General features: G+C 33.8%; 1 protein-coding gene across 1 annotated transcript in view; it reads right to left on the reverse strand.

The window, feature by feature from the left end:
• Nucleotides 1–19,176, reverse strand: part of LOC129228515 (uncharacterized) — a 130,924-nt gene that overhangs the window by 8,669 nt on the left and 103,079 nt on the right. Inside the window, exon 16 of the mRNA XM_054863194.1 lies at nt 1,639–1,777. Within this exon, the coding sequence (XP_054719169.1) occupies nt 1,639–1,777 (139 nt within the window). The remainder of the gene's footprint in view (nt 1–1,638; nt 1,778–19,176) is intronic.

Here is a 19,176-nt window from a genome sequence, read left to right on the forward strand (position 1 = left end):
AACACCTGGATGCTTACTGCTCTATAAATACAAATTTAAAATACTACACTTCCTGGACTTGAATAACTGTACAAAAGTTTCATATTCATCTGGCATAAAACAACAGAATTTCATCTGAACAAAGTAGAAAACACATCATTATTTTGAACTTAAAAGTTACTTTAGCTTGTTTGCAGGCCAGCAGCAGTTTTTCAGCATTAAACAAATGAAAAACTTCAATTTTTTTTCAATATTTTTACCAATAACACTACAGGGTTCATACTCTATTTGGATGAAAAAAATCCATGACTTTTCCAAGACTTTTTCATGACTTCAATGAAAATTTTCATGACCTCGTTATACGAAGAAAATAGCATTTCTTAATCTCAAACTTGGTAATATTTGGAACTGAACATTAGCAAAACGTCTATATGAATGCCACAGCCTCATTGAAGAACTTACTCGTAATGTAAAAAATATAAGTACACTATTAAAAAACTAAACTATTCTTATTTGTCTTCATTATATAAATTTAAGTAAAGTAAAAATGCAATGAAGCGAATATGATGATGCTTAAATGTCTGATATTTTTTTTAAAAAACAGGCAAAATGATATTGAATGGGACAAAGGTTGAATGAGTCATCACTGAGTTTCAATAAATTTGCTTCAAAAGCTACCTTTTAGTGTCAACAGTGCCTTTAATTATCCACGTAACTTGACAGTATTTTGGTTCTTTAAAGTAAAACCACATAGTTTAGTTCTCTCTCTCCATGTTTCTAAACCAGATCTTTTTTGAAAAAATCATTCAGTAATGAATCAATCTTCTGATTCAAAAGTATATTCGTTTTATTTACAAATTTGCATATTTTCAAATGCATATAGATTAATAGATTCAGAAATTTCAGAACACGTTTAATTCCCAACATTAAACGTAGCAGTGGGTCGCATGGTTTAGTTTTGCGTACCTTATGATGGGCACTACTGTTTTAGAGCATTAGAATTCCTCTTTTTCCGTATTCTATCGCCTGACTTAAGATCGTTATTTTCTAAAACATTCAACAAATTAAGATAAACTCTGATAAATTGAATAATAAAGTCCTTACGAGTGATGGAATCAAACTCGCATGCAATTGAATTGCTTTTTTTTTTTTTTTTGAGTGGGCGTGGCAAAACTAAGAATGAAATTTTGCTACTACAGAATATGAAACATAAGAAGTGTTGAAAATAACGGAAAATTCAAAATAAGTGATGTCCAGGCAGTAAAATCACATCTCAAAAAATGGCAAGCGGATGCGACAGAAGTGGATGCAATGAGATTTCAAAATTCAGATTTGATTTTTTGATCGTTCAATTTTCCACTTTTAATAGCTTTTATGTGCTATTAAAAGTGCTTGTTAAATCACTCAAGATTTCTAATGCTCCTTTAGCTACTGTCCCTTTTTCTTTGTCCAGGACATTTTTCCATGACTTGAAATAAATTTCCATGACTTTCAATGAAAATTTCAATTTTTCATGACTTTTCCAGGTCTGAAATTCTGCTATTTTTTTTCATGACTTTCCAGGATTTCCATGACCCGTACGAACCCTGACTAACTTTGACTAAAAATCATCTTAAGTTTAGCATTACCAATTGTAAATTGAGAACAAATTTCAGTTACTTTTGGTTTTGGCAGGCTATCACCAACTTGCACTGGCTGCCATTGCACCGTTGTTTCAGACTGATTACCAACTTCATCTTCAACTGATTCATGCCAATTGGATTCCAGATTAAGAAGCTTGGTCAGATGAGAGCAATTCCTAAAAACAATAAATAACAAGTTGCATTTTTTATGTTCAAAAGTAAAATTCTTCACTACATTCTCTTATGGTTCGTACACAAAATTGGAAAATTTTTTCAAGAAGTATTCAAGCACCTTTCAAGGATAAAATGGACTTTTTCAAGGACTTATTGGGGCTAGTATGAACTTTTTTTACAATTGTAAAACAATAAGTGTTGATTTGGTTGCAGTTCATAAAAAAGTTTCAGCATTAGACATAAAGCTTTTACAACACGTCATAAAAGATTCAAAACTAGTCTTTAATAGTGTGGATAGTAAGGATCAGATTGAGCACCACTGACTTAAACTAATAAAAAAGCATAATATTTAACAATTAAAGACTAGTGTCATAGAGGAATGTGTGGCAAAGTGAAATAGAGGGGGAGGGGAGTTGTAAAGGGACTCTTATTTGTTGTAATAGTAATGTGTAGTAGGACTTTGCCTCGAATCTAGTGGGAAAACATTTCTTAAATTTTCATTTCAAATGACAATACTATTGCAGGGTTGGCCGGATTGGACCCAATTGGGTTGGACCCAATGGGTTTTTTTGAAAAAAACCATTTAAAAAAACCCATTATTTAACCCACTTTTGGTTTTTTTTAAATGTTCTAAGAAGTTTTTAAAAAAAATAATTAATTTAAATACTTTTACAATTCAAACTTCTATTTTATTTGTTCTTCGCCACAGACAATGTACATTTTAAATAAATATACTTAACTTTTTTCTTTAACTTGTTAAATAAATAACCCAAATTATCTTGACTATGTCATGTCACCTCTGATTTTATCAATATTTGTAGATTGTACATAGGAAACTACTCTAGTCAAAAGGCTTTCGTGTGAAATATTTTCTGGAAACCAACACGTCACAAATCTCGATTAAACAAGGTATATTTTTTTAGAAATTAACAGGTTTTACAAATGGACGGACGGAAAACAGAATAGGATGTACAGTATTTTCATTATCTTACGAAAAAGTTTAATATTTGTTACTCTGTATACAGAAATAGAAAAACAGGCAACATAAAATTCAAAGAAATGTCTTGATTAAGCTGGAATTCAGTAAATAGGGATTTAAACTACTTGAGGTTCTACAGAAGTTTTGCATAACAAAATGAAATATAATAAAGTAAAATGCAAAAAAAAAAAAAAAAAAAATGTAATTAAAAACGAACAATAGATTTTATTACTCAAGAAGTAGCTTTGCCTTAACTGTTGGTAATCATGGAAACTAAAAAATCGGAAACTTCACCATTCTTGGGTTTCGTCGTCTTTCATACTTTTCTTCAAAAAACGTTGAATTTTAACTAGTTTTCCAGCTTTTTTTACCCCAAGACAATTTTTGCGCTTTGTCCATATACTTACGCTACAATATGTTACAAGTACCCTACATTTTCACTAAAAAAATACAAAAAAAAAACCCACATTTCTTTTAAAAAACCCACTTTTAGTTGGGTTTTTTTGGGTTTTATTTAAAAAAACCCAAAAAACCCTGGGTCCATGGGCTTTTTTAAAAAAACCCGGGTTTTTGCCAACCCTGTACTATTGACCCAGAAATGTTGTACTAAAAATAATAAAACAAATTGATTTACAGCAGCATAGGTTACATCACTTATTATTCAAAATAGTTGAAATATTTAATGGATGCAAAAGGATTGAAATGCAGGGACGTGAACGGGGGTTGGGGAAGGAGGGGGGGGGGGAGAAGAGACATCTGTTGGATAGAATTTGAAAGGGACTCAAGGTTTTTAAAATGAGGGGTGAAATATATGTAGGGACCTAAAGATAAACAATATGGAAGAAAGAGGCCCGCAAAAGTCTTTTGTGACAGGCTCAAAAAATTACTGTGCATGCCCCTGTTGACATGCATGGCATACCATTTTCAGAGGAAAAAGTGTTCTATGCTGTCATGCATAGGCGACTCATAAGTGCGCATGGGGGGGGGGGGGAGACAACTGCCCTCTGTTTTAAAAGCAAAGGGGCCTTGTCCCAACCTTTTAACACAAAATATAATGATCAATTGAATGATTATTTTTTACAAGGTGAGCTGATTTATTGAACGAAAATAAAAACCAAAAATACCAAATGCCAATGAACTTTTCTCATAAATGGAACTTTGGATTTCAAGAAGGAAGTCTACGGCGGCGATCTGTCCCGATTTTTAAGGTCTCCTTTTTTTTAGAGGTCATTTAATCAGTAATATTAAAACCCAATAATGTGACTCAATTCTACAAAATAATAATAATAACAATAATAAATTAAGTATAAAAAACGAGCTTCAGGCGCGCCGCCGAACTCCACACACTCCCCCAACCCCTCACTTTTTTGGCGCAACAACCGCCTATGTTGGCATGTGTCCAAAACGAAAATTTTTACTCATACGAGATAGAAATTAATGAAATTCTATATTCAGTCAATTACCGTGTACTTCATATAATGAAATTCTATTCAAACACCAGAGCTGTTTTTAAAATGTTAATAAACCTATTGTAATCTTCAAAATAGATTAAAAGTTAGTGAACCAAAAAATATTGGTAATGGAAGTAATTTCGAGCAAAACACGCATTTTGATTTAAAAAAAAAGTTTTCTAATACATTGGTTCATTTCAACATTTATTCTAGAAATGGAAGCCCTAAAAGCAATTTGGAATGGAAATTTAAGAAGTGTTCCAGTTATATAAACATTGGCATTTCTTTCAATCTATTAACAAAGACGCTGATTATTCAATAAGAGAAATTTCGATTAATGCAGTGATCGGTGAGGAGAAGTGCCTCAAGTCTCATCAATTCGTAGTAATACACAGCAATGATGATCGTAAAGCGATAAGATTAGTCGCTTAAATGGGTCAGAAATGCAACTGTTTCAAAAAGTTTAAAGAAAGAAAAAAAAACGGGGAGGGGGGATACAGGCTGGAAAGCTAGAATTTCGGCTGAAAAGCGGGGAAAACAATCTGAACAATCAAAATAAAGAGAGTTGCCCAATTTGTAAATTTGCATCACACACATGAAAATCTAAAAAATGAGAAAAAAGTTAAAAGTTTTGAAGGAAAACATTTTAACTTTCGTTTAGGGTGCAAAAATGTTCACCGCATAGGTGCTGTAAATGGTAAAGATTTAAAATAAAAATATGTATGCCCAAAGGAATTATCCCCCAACTCCCACCCCGCGTAGCAGTGGGTCAGAATACCATCGAAAAATCTGAACAAATAAAAATTTAACATTAACATTTATTTCTTGTTCACAAATTCAAAAAGTTTTGTAAGTATTTTGATTTTTAAGGTTCATTTGATTTCAATCATAATTTGTCAGAAATAACAACCCCACATAAAAAACTTAAGAAAAATAAAAGTCTATACTCCCCCCCCCCTCCCCACTTAGATGATATAATAATCATTCGGAATTCACCTACACTTTTATGCAAGTTGTTGTGTAAGAGCATTTTTTTTATTCTTGATCGAAATCCAAAATGTTCCACTGATGATGCGAAACAGTGGCGTAGCTAGACCCGACTTTCGGGGGGGGGGGGGGTTACTTCTTTTATATATATATATATATATATGTGTGTGTGTGTGTGTGTGTAATCGCTTGGAATTTTTTCCTTTCTCTTCTCTCTTCTTTTTCTCTTTTTTTCTGAGACTAACTTTTCGGGGGGGGGGGGGGTTTGTCCCTAAACCCCCCCCCTTAGCTACACCCCTGATGCGAAAGGAATTTCTATTAACTAAAACTTCCGGCACACCACATGCTTGTGAATCAATTAGATCCATTAAATACTAAACACGTTTTAGAGTCAGTGTGTGTGGGGGGGGGGGGAGAATCGACTTATATGCGAGGTAAATTTTCGAAACTAATTATCGTCTTGAACAACACCACTTCAAAAAAATCCCAAATTACCATCCAACACTTTTACGTTATCGTTATTTTCCACTCTTATACGTTAACGCGAAAGAAATACTGACACATTCTACGCAATTTTATACCAAAGTAACTATTAATTAAAAGATAAATAAATACCTTTGTGCTGAACAGTAAAGTAAGAAAAACAACGTTAAAAAAAGCACAAATTTGCCAATTACAGCAGACACGTGTTTCGGCGTTATAGGGAACGCCTTTTTCAATGCAAAAAGTAATGAGCTTATGAATGAAAAGGCATCCGACAAAAGCTTTTGTATAATAACATGAGGATAAAAATCATAGCTATCTCATTTTAAACATATATCAATTTCACAGTTTCTTTTTTGAAACGTTTAATTTCTAAAAACGCGGCAAGAGTTAGTGTCGCACATCAATTTCTTTTTACTTTGAAAGAAGTTAAGAGTTTTTAAGTTTGAAAGAAATTTGTGTAAGATGTCAAATTTATGTTATGAGAGAAACTGGCGTATGTCTTTTTTTTTTTAAATTGCTGTCGGCCCCACTTTATCGACGCCAAGAAAAACTTTTCGATTAAGCGGGGTATTTGATAACGCAGGGATTTTTTTTTTTTTTTTACCTTTTTAAATTGACAACATTTGTCTTAAAACTAAATAATAATAAATTATCAATAGCTTTATATACAGTGGCTCCCAAAAGTATTCGTACACTTACGATTTTCAATTAAATACGCCATTATCCATTTGTTAAAATTAATATTTTGGAATGGGTATTTAATTATAAGGTCTATGATCTAATTTCAACAATACTACGTGAAAATTTTTAATAAAACATTAAAACTTGATTTTTAAGAAATCAATAATCAAAAAGTGCCAGAAACTTTACCTCGCAAAAGTCTTCGTACACTTTGAAAATAATGTCAAAAAGTTAGTAAATAATCTAACTTTTTAATAAGTTATTATTTAGTAGAATATCATGTAGCATCAACAACAGCTTTTAAACGTCTGGGGAATAGATTTCAGTTTTTTGTTTCTTTTTTTGTGCGATTTCTGAGTAAGTGTTCAGCCGCACTTCGAGTCTTACTGTTTCTAGTTCGCTTTTCGTTTCAATGGTGTATTTTCGTAATCTAGCCACCACATACCTCCAAATATGTTCCATTTAATTTAAATCTGGCGATTGTGGAGCTACTTCTAAGCTTAAGGACAATTTTTGAGGCTACAAACGCAAACGTGTGCTTCTTATCGTTATCTGATTTAAAAAAAAGTTTTCGATTATCAAATTTTGGGCTAATAGTTTAAAATTGTTTTTTAAAATATTTAAATGAACAGCATGATTCATTACTTCATCAAAAAATTCCAAACTTCGAAGTCCTGATGTTGATATGCACCCTCACACAAAAACACCTTCACCGTTCTGATTAACTGATCCAACTAAGTTCTTAAGATTAAATTCCTAATTTTTTCTTCCATTTACAATTATACAACAATTTAACCCAAAATGTTGAATTTATTTCCATCCGTAAGTAAGGCGTTGTTCCAAAACGTTTTGAGCTTATTTATCATTGATTTTACGACGGAAGGCGTAAGCTTTCTGTTTTTTGTACGAACAAGAAAATTTCTGCGAGAAGAGGTCCCATTTAATCCAGCTAATCAGAGAACTTAAACGTAAAATGCAGAAAATTAAACGTAAAATGTTTCATTCAATTCTGCGGAAACTTTTGCAGCACCCAAATGTGTATTTTTCATAATTTTTTTTTATTGTAAATCTCCGATCACACTTTGTTAACTTTGCCAGTTGACCTTTTCTTACCTTGTTTTCGATCCGATTGTTGTCTTTAAAGCATTTCATCAAGTACTTCACTATAGAAAGGTATTAACTAATTTAGAGACATTTCAAACCAATTTACGGCTACTGTGAGGGGAAAAAAAAAAAATCAAATTTCGAATCGTGTTTGTTATTTTTTACGCATACTTGCCATTTAAAAATAATAAGCAGAATATTAGGGAATAAATAAACAAAAAACTAAAGTCTAATGACATTACAGTGTATCACAATGCAAAAATAATTTTAAAAAAAACGACATATGATAACTTTAATCAAGAATTTATTCGAAAATATTTCAGTACGAAGACTTTAGTGGCATATTTTTCCCTATGTTTCTTCGTTTTTGACAAATTTCAAAAATAAAATCTGGCAATATTTTGAGAAAAACTACTGGGTTTTATCCAGAATGGCAAGGAATGGTGTGAAAAAAAAAAAAAAAAAAAAAATTGACTTCATATTCGAATTTAGTTTCGCGTTATTTTGGTTTTACTACAAAATTTTAAGGTGTACGAACACTTTTGGGAGTAAATGAAATAACTAATGTTATTGGTAAAACATTTTTTTGAAATAAGCAAAGCAATAGTTTACTTTGTATATATATTATAAAAAAGTAACTTACAACTTGAGTTATGAAATGTTCTTATTTCTGTACATTATTTTCTGAAAAATTACATAATAGTGGATTGCTTACTCAAGGTATTTTGGGAACTCTTTTCTAACCCCTTTTCTTGCCTCCCCATCCTGCTGTGTTTTACGTTTTTTAATATTTATCACTTTTTAGCAGCGTCTGAAATGTGTATATTATTTAACTTAGTTATCGACTGCACTATTTATTGTTTCTTTTGTAATGGCAAAGACAAAAGAAACTAGAATAGAGAAAATATTTGAATGGAAAATAAAAGTTTTTTTCTCGCCTGTTAGTGGCGAAAACTATTGTTTTACATTTTTGCGTCAACAATTGCTCTCAACTTAGGTATTTCTAATTTATTCAAAAAATTTCTCAGCAAAAATATTTGCGAAAGCTGATGAATATTATTCGATTATTCGAGGAAGTTATTCTTTTAAGCGGGTATCTTTAACATTGCGTCTATGGGGAAATATTCGGTTTCAGGAGGTTTTATTCGTATAAGCGGGGTATTCGTTTATCAGTTACCCGATTAAGCGGGACTGACAGTACTGGTTTATCTCTACGGATTGACATGTTGCACAAGACCATGACACATCAACTCCGTAAGCAAAATTATTCCATTCCCTCACCGCTCAACAATCGAGGTTAAAACTCCGTCAATTGAGATAAAGCTCTTTTTACGGTGTGGGGGGGAAGCATCAGAACTACAACAAAAATACTCAAAAGAAACAATAATAACATTCTTTCAAAATGGAAGAAAAAGCAGACATCAGAACATTTCAAGTACTTAACGATGCACCGCAACGAAGCTGATATTGACAATTTTATATTTGCGTTCCACAGCTGTCAGCTATTTGCAAAAAACACTTTTAGCAGTCCGAGCAGTTAGCGATTTGAAAACAAAAGTTCGAAGTGAAAAACAAAGTGAGAGGGAGAAAAAACAATTGCTGTAGCTTAAGGGAATATCGACAACAGGGTATTGACTTAAAAACCAACTCCCAAAAGACTAAAAAGAACTTTAGTCTCTAATTTTACCTTAAAAAGTGCCTGTTCCTCCCCTCCCACATTTCAACTTTACAGACTAGTTAAGCCAGTTCAATGAAATTAAACTGATAAAAGAAGTAAAGTGAAGGGGGATAAAAAAAAAGAGGGGAAAGCTAGAACTAAAATCGAAGTGTACGAACAAAGACTACTGATTGTAATGTCAAGGGAAGGAGGAGGGACAGGAGATACGCTTGAACAAAACACACAAATCAAAAAAGTCAATACGGTGAACTTCAAACACAGGAACTAAAGTATTAAAAAAGTCTAAGGAAGCATAATCGATTCCCCGTCTTAGCAAATTTAACCTGCAGAAGGAATCTATTCTACTATGAATCCGTGTTTTTAACAAAACGTTCTTTCACCTCAAATCATTCCTGACTATCAATTAAACTATCAGACCTTTTTGTCAGGATATTTTCTTGTGAATATTGAACTATTTTTGAAAAAGTGCAGTCTGAAATTCTTTTTTCGTTTATCTGAAAAAAATGATACAAGCGGTAACTATTGAGAAGTTCGTAATTTAATGCGAATAAATAAAAAAAAATAAATGCTCAAAGCTGCAAAAATAATGAAATTGAATTAAATAAAAATATATGAAAATAATAAAGAAAAAAAAACTAAGATTAAGAAGTTTCGTTACATTGATATATTTAGGCCCATCAATTCAACACAAACGGGGGGGGGGGGGTAAAGGATAAAATTTGTGAATAAATATTCCAGTCTATTATTCTAATAATAGTAGCTAAAACACGGATGCCTATGTGAGGGGAGGAAGGGGGGGGGGGGGTCACGAGGCAGACACCATTTAAATTTTGAGAGAAGTTATTTTGAAAGTATTTTCGTCTCTTTTAGTACGGGGTCGCGTCTTATGGAAAGGGGTATGCTCGGTAATACTATGTGTGTGGGAGGGGGGGGGGGCATCGTTTTTAGAGGGATGGGTAGCCCTAGCTTAAGTTTCTGCATTCTAAGAACTGCAATAGAGAACAGTCACCGGCCATCTCGGTGAATTAATATTCTAGTCATGCATTCTAATAACAGCTTAAGCAGGGGTGCTCATGTGAGGGAGGGGGGGGATATGGCCCAAACTGTACCATTGGAAATTTTACAGAAATTATTTATTTATTTTAGGGATGTCACTATTCTTGGGAGAGGAGATGCTAGATAAAAATGTGTGCGGGAGGGGAGGGGGCATAGCTCTTGGAGGGATGTTCAGCACTAGCTTAAGTTTCTACATTCCAATGTGTGCAACAGAGAGCAGCCATTGGCTATCTCGGTGAAAAAATATTTCAGTAGATTATTCTAATAATTATAGCTAAAGCTGCCCATGTAGGGGAAGAATGGATCAGATTATAACATCGAAAATTTTAAGGAAGCAAAGTAAAGATTTTAGTCGTTTTGTTTGGAAGTAAGTTTTTTTTTTTTTTTTTTTGGTGGTGATGGAGGAGCTCGGTAAAATTGCGGGGGGGGGGGGGGCATAGCTCTTGGGAGGGATGTTCAGCACTAGCTTAAGTTTCTACATTCCAATGTGTGCAACAGAGAGCAGCCATTGGCTATCTCGGTGAAAAAATATTTCAGTAGATTATTCTAATAATTATAGCTAAAGCTGCCCATGTAGGGGAAGAATGGATCAGATTATAACATCGAAAATTTTAAGGAAGCAAAGTAAAGATTTTAGTCGTTTTTGTTTGGAAGTAGGTTTTTTTTTTTTTTTGGTGGGGATGGAGGAGCTCGGTAAAATTGCGGGGGGGGGGGGAGGCCATTGCGCTTACGAGGATGGGCAACACTAGTTAAAGTTTCTGCGTTCTAAGACCTGCAGCAATAGATAAGAGCCATGGGCCATCTCAATGAAAAAAAATTCCAGCCATATATTCTAACAATATTGCTTAAGCAAGGGTGCCCATGTGTGTGTGGAGGGGGGGGGGGCATGAAACATCCTTCACTATTAGAAATTTAAATCGTTTTAAAAGGATTTTTTACTTTATTTACTAGGAGGGAACTTTTTTTTGAAGAAGGAGGGGGGGGGGGAGGGGAAGGCAGTGATCTTAGGTGGATGGGCAACCTTAGCCAAAGCTTCTGCACTTTAATATCTGCAACAGGGAATAGCCATCGGCCATCTCGGTGAATCAACATTCCAGCAATTTTTTTAATACATAATAAAAGCTAAAGAAGCAGGGGTTAATGGGAGGGGGGGGGGGCATTGCTCTTACGAGGATGGGCAATCCTAGCTAAATTTTCTGCGTTCTAAGATCTACAACAGAGAAGAGCCATCGGCCGTCTCGATGAATAAATATTCCAGCCACTTATTCTAATAGCTTAAGCAGAGATTCTCATGTGTGTGTGAGGGGGGAAGGGGGATTATGTCGCAGACTGAATTGGAAAGTTTACAGGAATAATTTTAAAAGGATTTTACAGTTTTTTATTAGGAGGTTTCTTTTTTTTGGGGGGGGGGAGGGAGGGGGGGTATCGTACTTTGGGGGATGGGCACCCCTACTCTAAGTTTCTGCATTTTAATATCTACGATCGAGAATAACCATCGGCCCCATCCCGGTGAATAAACATTTCAGCAACTTATTCTAATAATAATAGTTAAAGCAGGAGTGCCCATGTGTGAGGGGATAAGGGCATGGCACAGACTAATGATGTTATTTTAAAAATATTTTTGTCCTTTTATCTGGAAGGCGCGTTTTTTTTTTTGGGGGGGGGGGGTGATGCTTGGTAAAATTGGCAGGTACACTCATTAAGCGCACTGAACTATGAATGATTAAAGATTGTTACGTTATCAAGTATATTACGTTACCTAGTTTGAAACATCTCTTTAAAAATTAGTCTATTCCCAGCAATGAAAATTAAATTAAGCATTTGCTCTAATTAAATCAGAAAAACTTGTATTTTTGTCAACATTTTTGAGAAGTTTGGCTTTCTCAAAGCATACCTACTTTCAGTTTAAAAGCAGTATTGGTAGAATTAAGTATTGTAGCTAACAGCAGTAGCATACATAGACTTCAGTGCGCCTCCCCCCCTCCTCGCGCAGCCGGGGTTGCGAGGGGTTTTATTTCGACCATGGTAAGATGGACCACTTTCTATTCTATAACAGAATGAGGGTTTGTAGATTATTCCAAGAGGCATTTATGGCAGAAACACTGTATCCACCAGTTGCTGTACAACAATGACAAAAAATTGGTGACAAAATTGGCAAAGCCACAGTTATATGATCTTTTATTTTAAAGCGATTGTGCCAGTAGGCAGCTGTTGTATTTGCTGTTCAAGAAGGTAGATCTTAATTCAATCGATTATTTTAGAAAGGGCTTAAGTCCCACTAATGAAACTTTTCAAGTTTCAATAAAAGTGTTTATTTCATTCATAAATGAATTAAATTCAACAAGAAATTTTAAGACTAATCTAGTCATAAGTAGAATCATTATTACACCTTAAATTATGCTTCATTTCGCTGATGTTTTTTTTTTTTTTTTTTTTTTTTTTAATGGACTCATGCAATTTTCGTAACAAATTTCTTGAAATTCTAGTTTAGAGCGATAAAAAAGTAAATCAAGTGAATCAGATTTATTTTAAACTGAGTAATGAAAATTGAAAATACTATTACAAATCCAATTAACAAAGCCTGTATACATAAAATCATCATCTTTAGAAACGGGGGGCGGGGGGGGGGCTACGACCCCAGAAACCAAAAAAAAGAAAAAAACTAAAACAAAAACCAATACTGTTTCATAAAAAGGTATGCTCTAGCTGTCATTTTCCATTGAAAGGTATGTCACCCACGCATTTAGGGGACCAGCAACAAATTAAGGAAAACAAAAATGTTTTTTGATTATCGTTCATTGTAAATAGCTGAGAAAGAGCTGTAAATTTTAGAAATTAGTTACATTACTATGAACAATTATTTTACGTACTTTTGAGAAAATATCAGATATTCATGAAGATATAAGCATTTGTTTCAGAACTCAAATTTTCTATCAAAACTTACCAAACTTTCAGAAAACTTGACAACACAAAAGAGAAGTATAATATTAAAATTTGATATTAAAATTTAGAAAATTTGATGAAATATGAATGTTTAATGCAAGATTAATTTTTCTCTGCGCATGTGCAAAGATAGTATTTATAACTTTCATAATATAAACCATAACTAGATTTTCCAATAAAATTTCAGTTCAATATCTTAAAAATTCAAAAAGTTATCAGCGTTTAATAAGCTGAATTTGAATAGCTCTTGGACAGACTACGAATCGTGAGGGATCGTTCGCAAATAATCTGTTTTTACCATGAATCACACTGTGTGATTGCAAGCAAATATTGCAAACTTACGAACGACCCCTAATGAGTCGTCGCCTATCCAAGATCTATCCAAGTGGCATCACTCTATCTCAAATTACCAGCCCCCTCCCCTCCACCTAAAAGTTTCAACGGTGCAACCTGATGACCCCGCGCCCCTCCTGTCCTTGGTGGGCACGTGATATTTGCAAACATGCGCTAGTACTGAACAGGGATCTGTCCAGCATTTTTTTGTTAAAAATCAATTAATTTTGTGTGATAGGGGGGGGGGGAGAAATTGTAAAACAAACTTTCAAAGTGGATTTTTGTGGTATTTTTTCTTTTTTCTGTTGATAATATCATTCTTGTAGTTTTCAGAGGGGGGGGGGAGGCTCAGTGGCATCACTCTCTGGGAGATGGGAAACCCTTAAGTATATTAATACCTATACACTACCCTACATTATATTAAATTATGCTATAAATATTAATTAGAAATTTTATATGTCGATATTTAAAATAATTGAAACAAAAAAAATAAATAAATAAAATTCAAGCAGTGGTTGAGCACATTTAGCTCTTTGAAACTCTTAAAAATCTCGGAAATTCGTTACAAACTTCTAAATTTCAATAAAAATAAAAAGAGAATTTATTTGCTTACCTCTTTACAAAGCTTACTAAACATAAAAAATTCGAAAAATCCGATTCTCAAAGCGGATGCAAAGATATTGCGAATCTCATAGTGATGGCTCCAAAAGTGTAAAAATGAATCATAAAAGAATTTTTTTTTTTTAATTTTAGAATTGCATTTTAAGAGGCTTATGATAAACATATCATTTTTATCTATCGACACAGTTGCAGCAAAAACTAAAATTAAACCATCTATTCAGCATTTAAATTTTTAACTGGAACAAAAACGGAATTTTGTTTTAAAATCTTGAATGATGGTTTTAATAGACTTTTCATTTATTTGCCTATGTATAAAGTAAAGTTAGCTTGAAAAAAAAGGAGTAAAAAATTCGATTCTCATACCGGATGCAAACATATTGATTGCATTTTTCAAAATGAGGGCATACAAGTATAAAAACGGTAAATAAAAACGTTTATTAAAGTAAAATTATTTTAGAATCACCATTTAACAAGTCTGCATGATGAATATTATTAATATCACTGACGTATTCGCTGAAAATTCGAAGTCGGGGGAGGGGGGGGGGATGAGTAAAGGTTTAACACCAAACGCTAAATGGCCATTCGCTGATAAATGCTTTAAGTCATTAGCGGGAAGAAAACATCCTTACTACGTCTTTTCAGAGAACTTAATAACAATACTGCTAACGATATGATAAAAACAAACAAGCAAAATTTTTCACTGTGTTAGTTATTTATCGCTTACTGGTTTCTGAATTTAAAGATGCATTAAATTAGGGTTACATCAAAACAGGGTTCCAGTTATCAAAACTCTAATTGTCTGAACTGTCCAATTATCCGGACATGATCCCCCCCCCCCTTTTTTTTTGACTGAGCACTCATGATTGAAATTATTTCCAATGGGTGTAAAAGAATAAGAACTGAAAGGGAAATAGGAGAAATTAATGTCAAGACAACATAATTCTAATAGAAAGAATTTTAAAATTTGAATTTTACATATCTTCTTCTGATTATTACTATTGTTGCTGCTGTTAATTCTCCGTTACCCAATTGATCATCAGTAAGCTTTTTCTCATTTTATAAAAAAAAAAAAATAAGTATATCCAAAGTGTATTTTTAATATCTGTAAAAACTTCTCATAAAAAAAGATTCACATCGATGCAATGAAGACACTTTTGACACAGAAGTTTTTATTACTTGCAAATCTGAGAAAGAAAGTATTATCCCAATGTTCAAATATTGAAACACCGTATGAAAGCTGGGACTTTTAATGTTACTGTTTATTAGAATCAACTTAAAAATCTTTACTGAAACTTTAAAGGCCTTGATTCTGTGTTTTTTCCCATTTTATCACTATACTAAATGATATACATAAGTTTTAGTTACTATGCTCACTGGTTACTAGTTTTTATAAAAGACATTCTTCTTTCCCCACAAACCTTTTAGACGTACACAAATCCTTCGAAGAAGGAATATTTATTGTAAAAAACAAAGTAAACGTTCTTTCTGTAATTGGATTGGACCATGCTTACAAGCAAAACAATGAGGTGGTGAAAGGGGACGATCATGCTACTGGTCTGTCAGAGATGTCTGGCTGGTCTTGAAATTACCGATTTAATTACACAATTTAAAAAGTTACCTCATCTCATTTACAGCCGTAGGTGGGGGTTTGGTCTTTGGGGGACCAGGCCTGTCCCTATACCAGTCCCAAGCCCGGGTAAATGGGGAGGGTTTTGCGATGGTGTAGCATCCACGCATGTAAAACTACCACTCTTTACTTACGCTTGAGCAGATCTGTATCTGCCCAGTGGCTATCGAGGTGGAACAGTGAGTAGGCAATGGGCGCCAACGGAGTCAGGTCTGTACCTGGGTCCACGGTGTCTAGAGTGGTAAGTGGTTGGATTTCGTTCCTGTAAGGGTTTAGGGGGCCCCGGCCGAAAGGTCAGTACTTTGGAAGCCCCACGATGGCATAGCAGAGCGGGGTTCCCTTTTGTGTACCTCATCTCGTTCAAAGAAACACTGTTTATTCGCAATGAAGAAATGGAAAGTTTCCAAAGCACGTTTTCATAAAAGGTCTTGAAGAGTCAGGCCTTGAAGAGAAATAGTCGATCATGGAAATTCAATTTTAGAAACATTGAAATTGTTTCTCAATGGAGACGAATATAGCAGTAGACGAAGAATATGGGGTGAAATTGATGAATATTGGACAAGTTGGGAAAATAAAAGTGCAATAAATTTATAGAGAAAAGAGTTGTGACTCAAAAGTCACTTTATATTCATGGGTAGAAAAAAAAGCCTTAGTCTTTCATTGTTCCAGAAAAAACCAGTAAGTCTGCTTTCTTACTGAAAAGTTTAAAATCAGAAGCAGATTCGTTTTCAAAGCTTTTCATTATTTGAAATACTGTGAATTTAAACCTAGATAAATTTCCCCTTTATGAAAATGAATCCCACCCTCCATTGATTTCAATAAATGGAGCTCTTTGAACGGGGAAATAAGTCTAGTCATTAACAACCCTGCTCAATGAGTTAAATTAACAGTATTCCTATTGATGAAGACACTCTGAGAGGAGATGAAAACGAGTTGAGAAGGGATGGTGAAGATGAAAATGATTGAATGCTAAATTTTTTAAAATAAGTGCAATGAAGATACATTGTGATTGTCTTTGATGGTTCTTTCCTCGTTCACATAAAACAACCTAGGACCGAAAATTTTTGGTGGAGTATCAGAACTCTTTTAAGAATACATATGCCAAGACATATAAGAGAAATAGGAGAAATAAATCATTTTAGAGAAAATGGTTTGCTTCCTAAGAACTGGATCAGTTTCCTCTGGAATGCAGATAAGAAGACTGAATTGTTTTCCATGATTGCACTAGCTATATCATCTTCTTTTGCTCTTGATGTGACGGTGATTTTCATTGAAGAAAACATCTCTAGTGCTTAGTGTGAGGAAGCTGATTGCGGGATCTTCGCACATGTTTTAGATGCTGCAGAAAGAGGACTTAGGAGCATATGCGAAAGATCTGTTGACAATGCGCTGTCATTTTAGGCATGTCATACTTCCGTGAGCTGTACTTAGGGACTTAGGCAACTTATTTATTGCTTATCAAGGTGGACATCAGTATGGCAGCATGTCAAAAAATGTAGCCTTAGCTTCAATTCATGATTAGGGTTTTTCAGTAATTGATGAGAAGCACGTTCTTGTTTGTTTGAGTTTGCTCGAAGTTTTAAGTGCTTAAAGCGAATTTTAAGTCATGCAAGAGTAAAAAAACTGCTCTTAAATAACTTTGTGAGTGCTTCAGAAATGGATTTATCTGCACACTGATATGCAAATGCTGCAGTGGAAATTGCCTACCCATCTGCGTAAATTACTTGTAAATCCAAACATTTTAAGTTACCTTCTATATATACATTGTATGCATCATTTCTCAGATTTGTAACTCATGTAACTCAATTTAGCTGTGTTTCTATAAAAATGAGTTATATTGCAATAAATAACAGTTTTACTAACTTTATTAACATAGCACTAAACTTTTTATTGCAATAATTATTTCTTTCTCTCACATTGGTTAAAACATAGAGCAAACTTCTCAAACCGTCTGAGAAAAACTTGAAATTTGTTTTAAAGCTTTTAATTATAAATTTTGGATTTCTTTGAAAACTATCCGTCTCTCCTCTCTTTAATTTTGCAAGTGCAAATATGACTTATAAAACTGCAGAATGTGAATGAAACTTCCAAAAAAAAAAGCGAACTTTATTTTAAAATTTCAAGAAAGTAATTTCATTTTGAAAAGTGAAGTTTTCTTTCTTTTTTTATTTTGCTGATAACGGAAATTGATTTTGTTTTAGGTAATCAAGGTGTTGTATTCATTCTTAAATAACAATTCAAGTATTTGTTTCAAGTTTTGAAAAATTGCTAGCTTTGCTTACGATTTTTAGTTTCTAGATTTATTCTCGGTTTGTAATGAATTTTTATCAGTAAATTTTAAAACATATGTTCGGATTACTGGGTTATACTGTAAATGAAATGATTTTCTTTAATATATTGCTTAAAAATACACAAAAAACATTTCTCAAATGACCCCCTGAGAAATGTTAACGATTTGATTAGTTAAAGTTATGTTTAAAAAAATCAAAGTTTTTAAAATTTTTATTAAAATTAGAAGGTTCAGAGACATTTTGATGGATTTCTACGCTTTAGTATGCATAATAGAACTCCCAACAGAAGTTACAGTGGGTATTTTCTTAAAAATAAAAAAGAAACATAGTGTTGGATTTTGGACCAAAAATGGCCGCCACAGGGTTTTTTTTTGGGGGGGGGAGGGGATTTTGAAATGTTTCCCCTTCCAAAAATGTTTGTAAGCGCATTGTCTACATGTATACCAAATTTCATGCTTTTATCACAAAATGCAGTTTCGGCTATATTTTCTACTATACTCCCCCCCCTACCAAATTTTATTTCATGAATTTCAATTTTGGAAAATACCGACGCAGTTCACGGACTTTTCTGCCCACTAATATTACCAAAGATCCTCCAAAAATTGCGCTTTAAAAACTAACTTCGAAAATTTTCCTGGAGAGCGTTGCGTTTTTAAAAGTTTCAATTTAGAAAAATGGAGGGGGGAAGCATCCCTGAACCTTTTCCCCCTAACACTGCCAAAGATAATCTAAAATTCATTTTTAAAGACTAAAATTTCAAAAAATCCTCGGGGGAGAAACCCCAAGTCCCGAGTAAAATATTGCGCTTAGGATTAGGTTCATATTTCTAATTCTCAGTTTTAGTTTTGACTCACTGACTCCATTGTAAAAATGCCCCTTTGAAAAAATTCAGATGCCACCAATATCCTCTACACTCACCTAATTTTGTCTCCTCCCCACTCTGTACCCCTTCTCTGGTGGTTATCTAAACCCCGAAGCTCCCTGGTATAGTGGTGCCCCCATTACTGAAGCTCTGCGCACGCCTCTGACCATCTGTGCAGACAGGTTGCTGCTTTAAATCCTCCTTCAAGGTGGTTACATGAGATGGAACAAGGCTTATTCTGTGTCTGGTCTTCACTTCCTATTCCGGTGTCTGACAACTTAATAAACAGCATGGAAAATCAA

The sequence above is a fragment of the Uloborus diversus genome, chromosome 8 (genome assembly GCF_026930045.1).
Source record: "Uloborus diversus isolate 005 chromosome 8, Udiv.v.3.1, whole genome shotgun sequence".
NCBI classification, from domain to species: Eukaryota; Metazoa; Arthropoda; class Arachnida; order Araneae; family Uloboridae; genus Uloborus; species Uloborus diversus.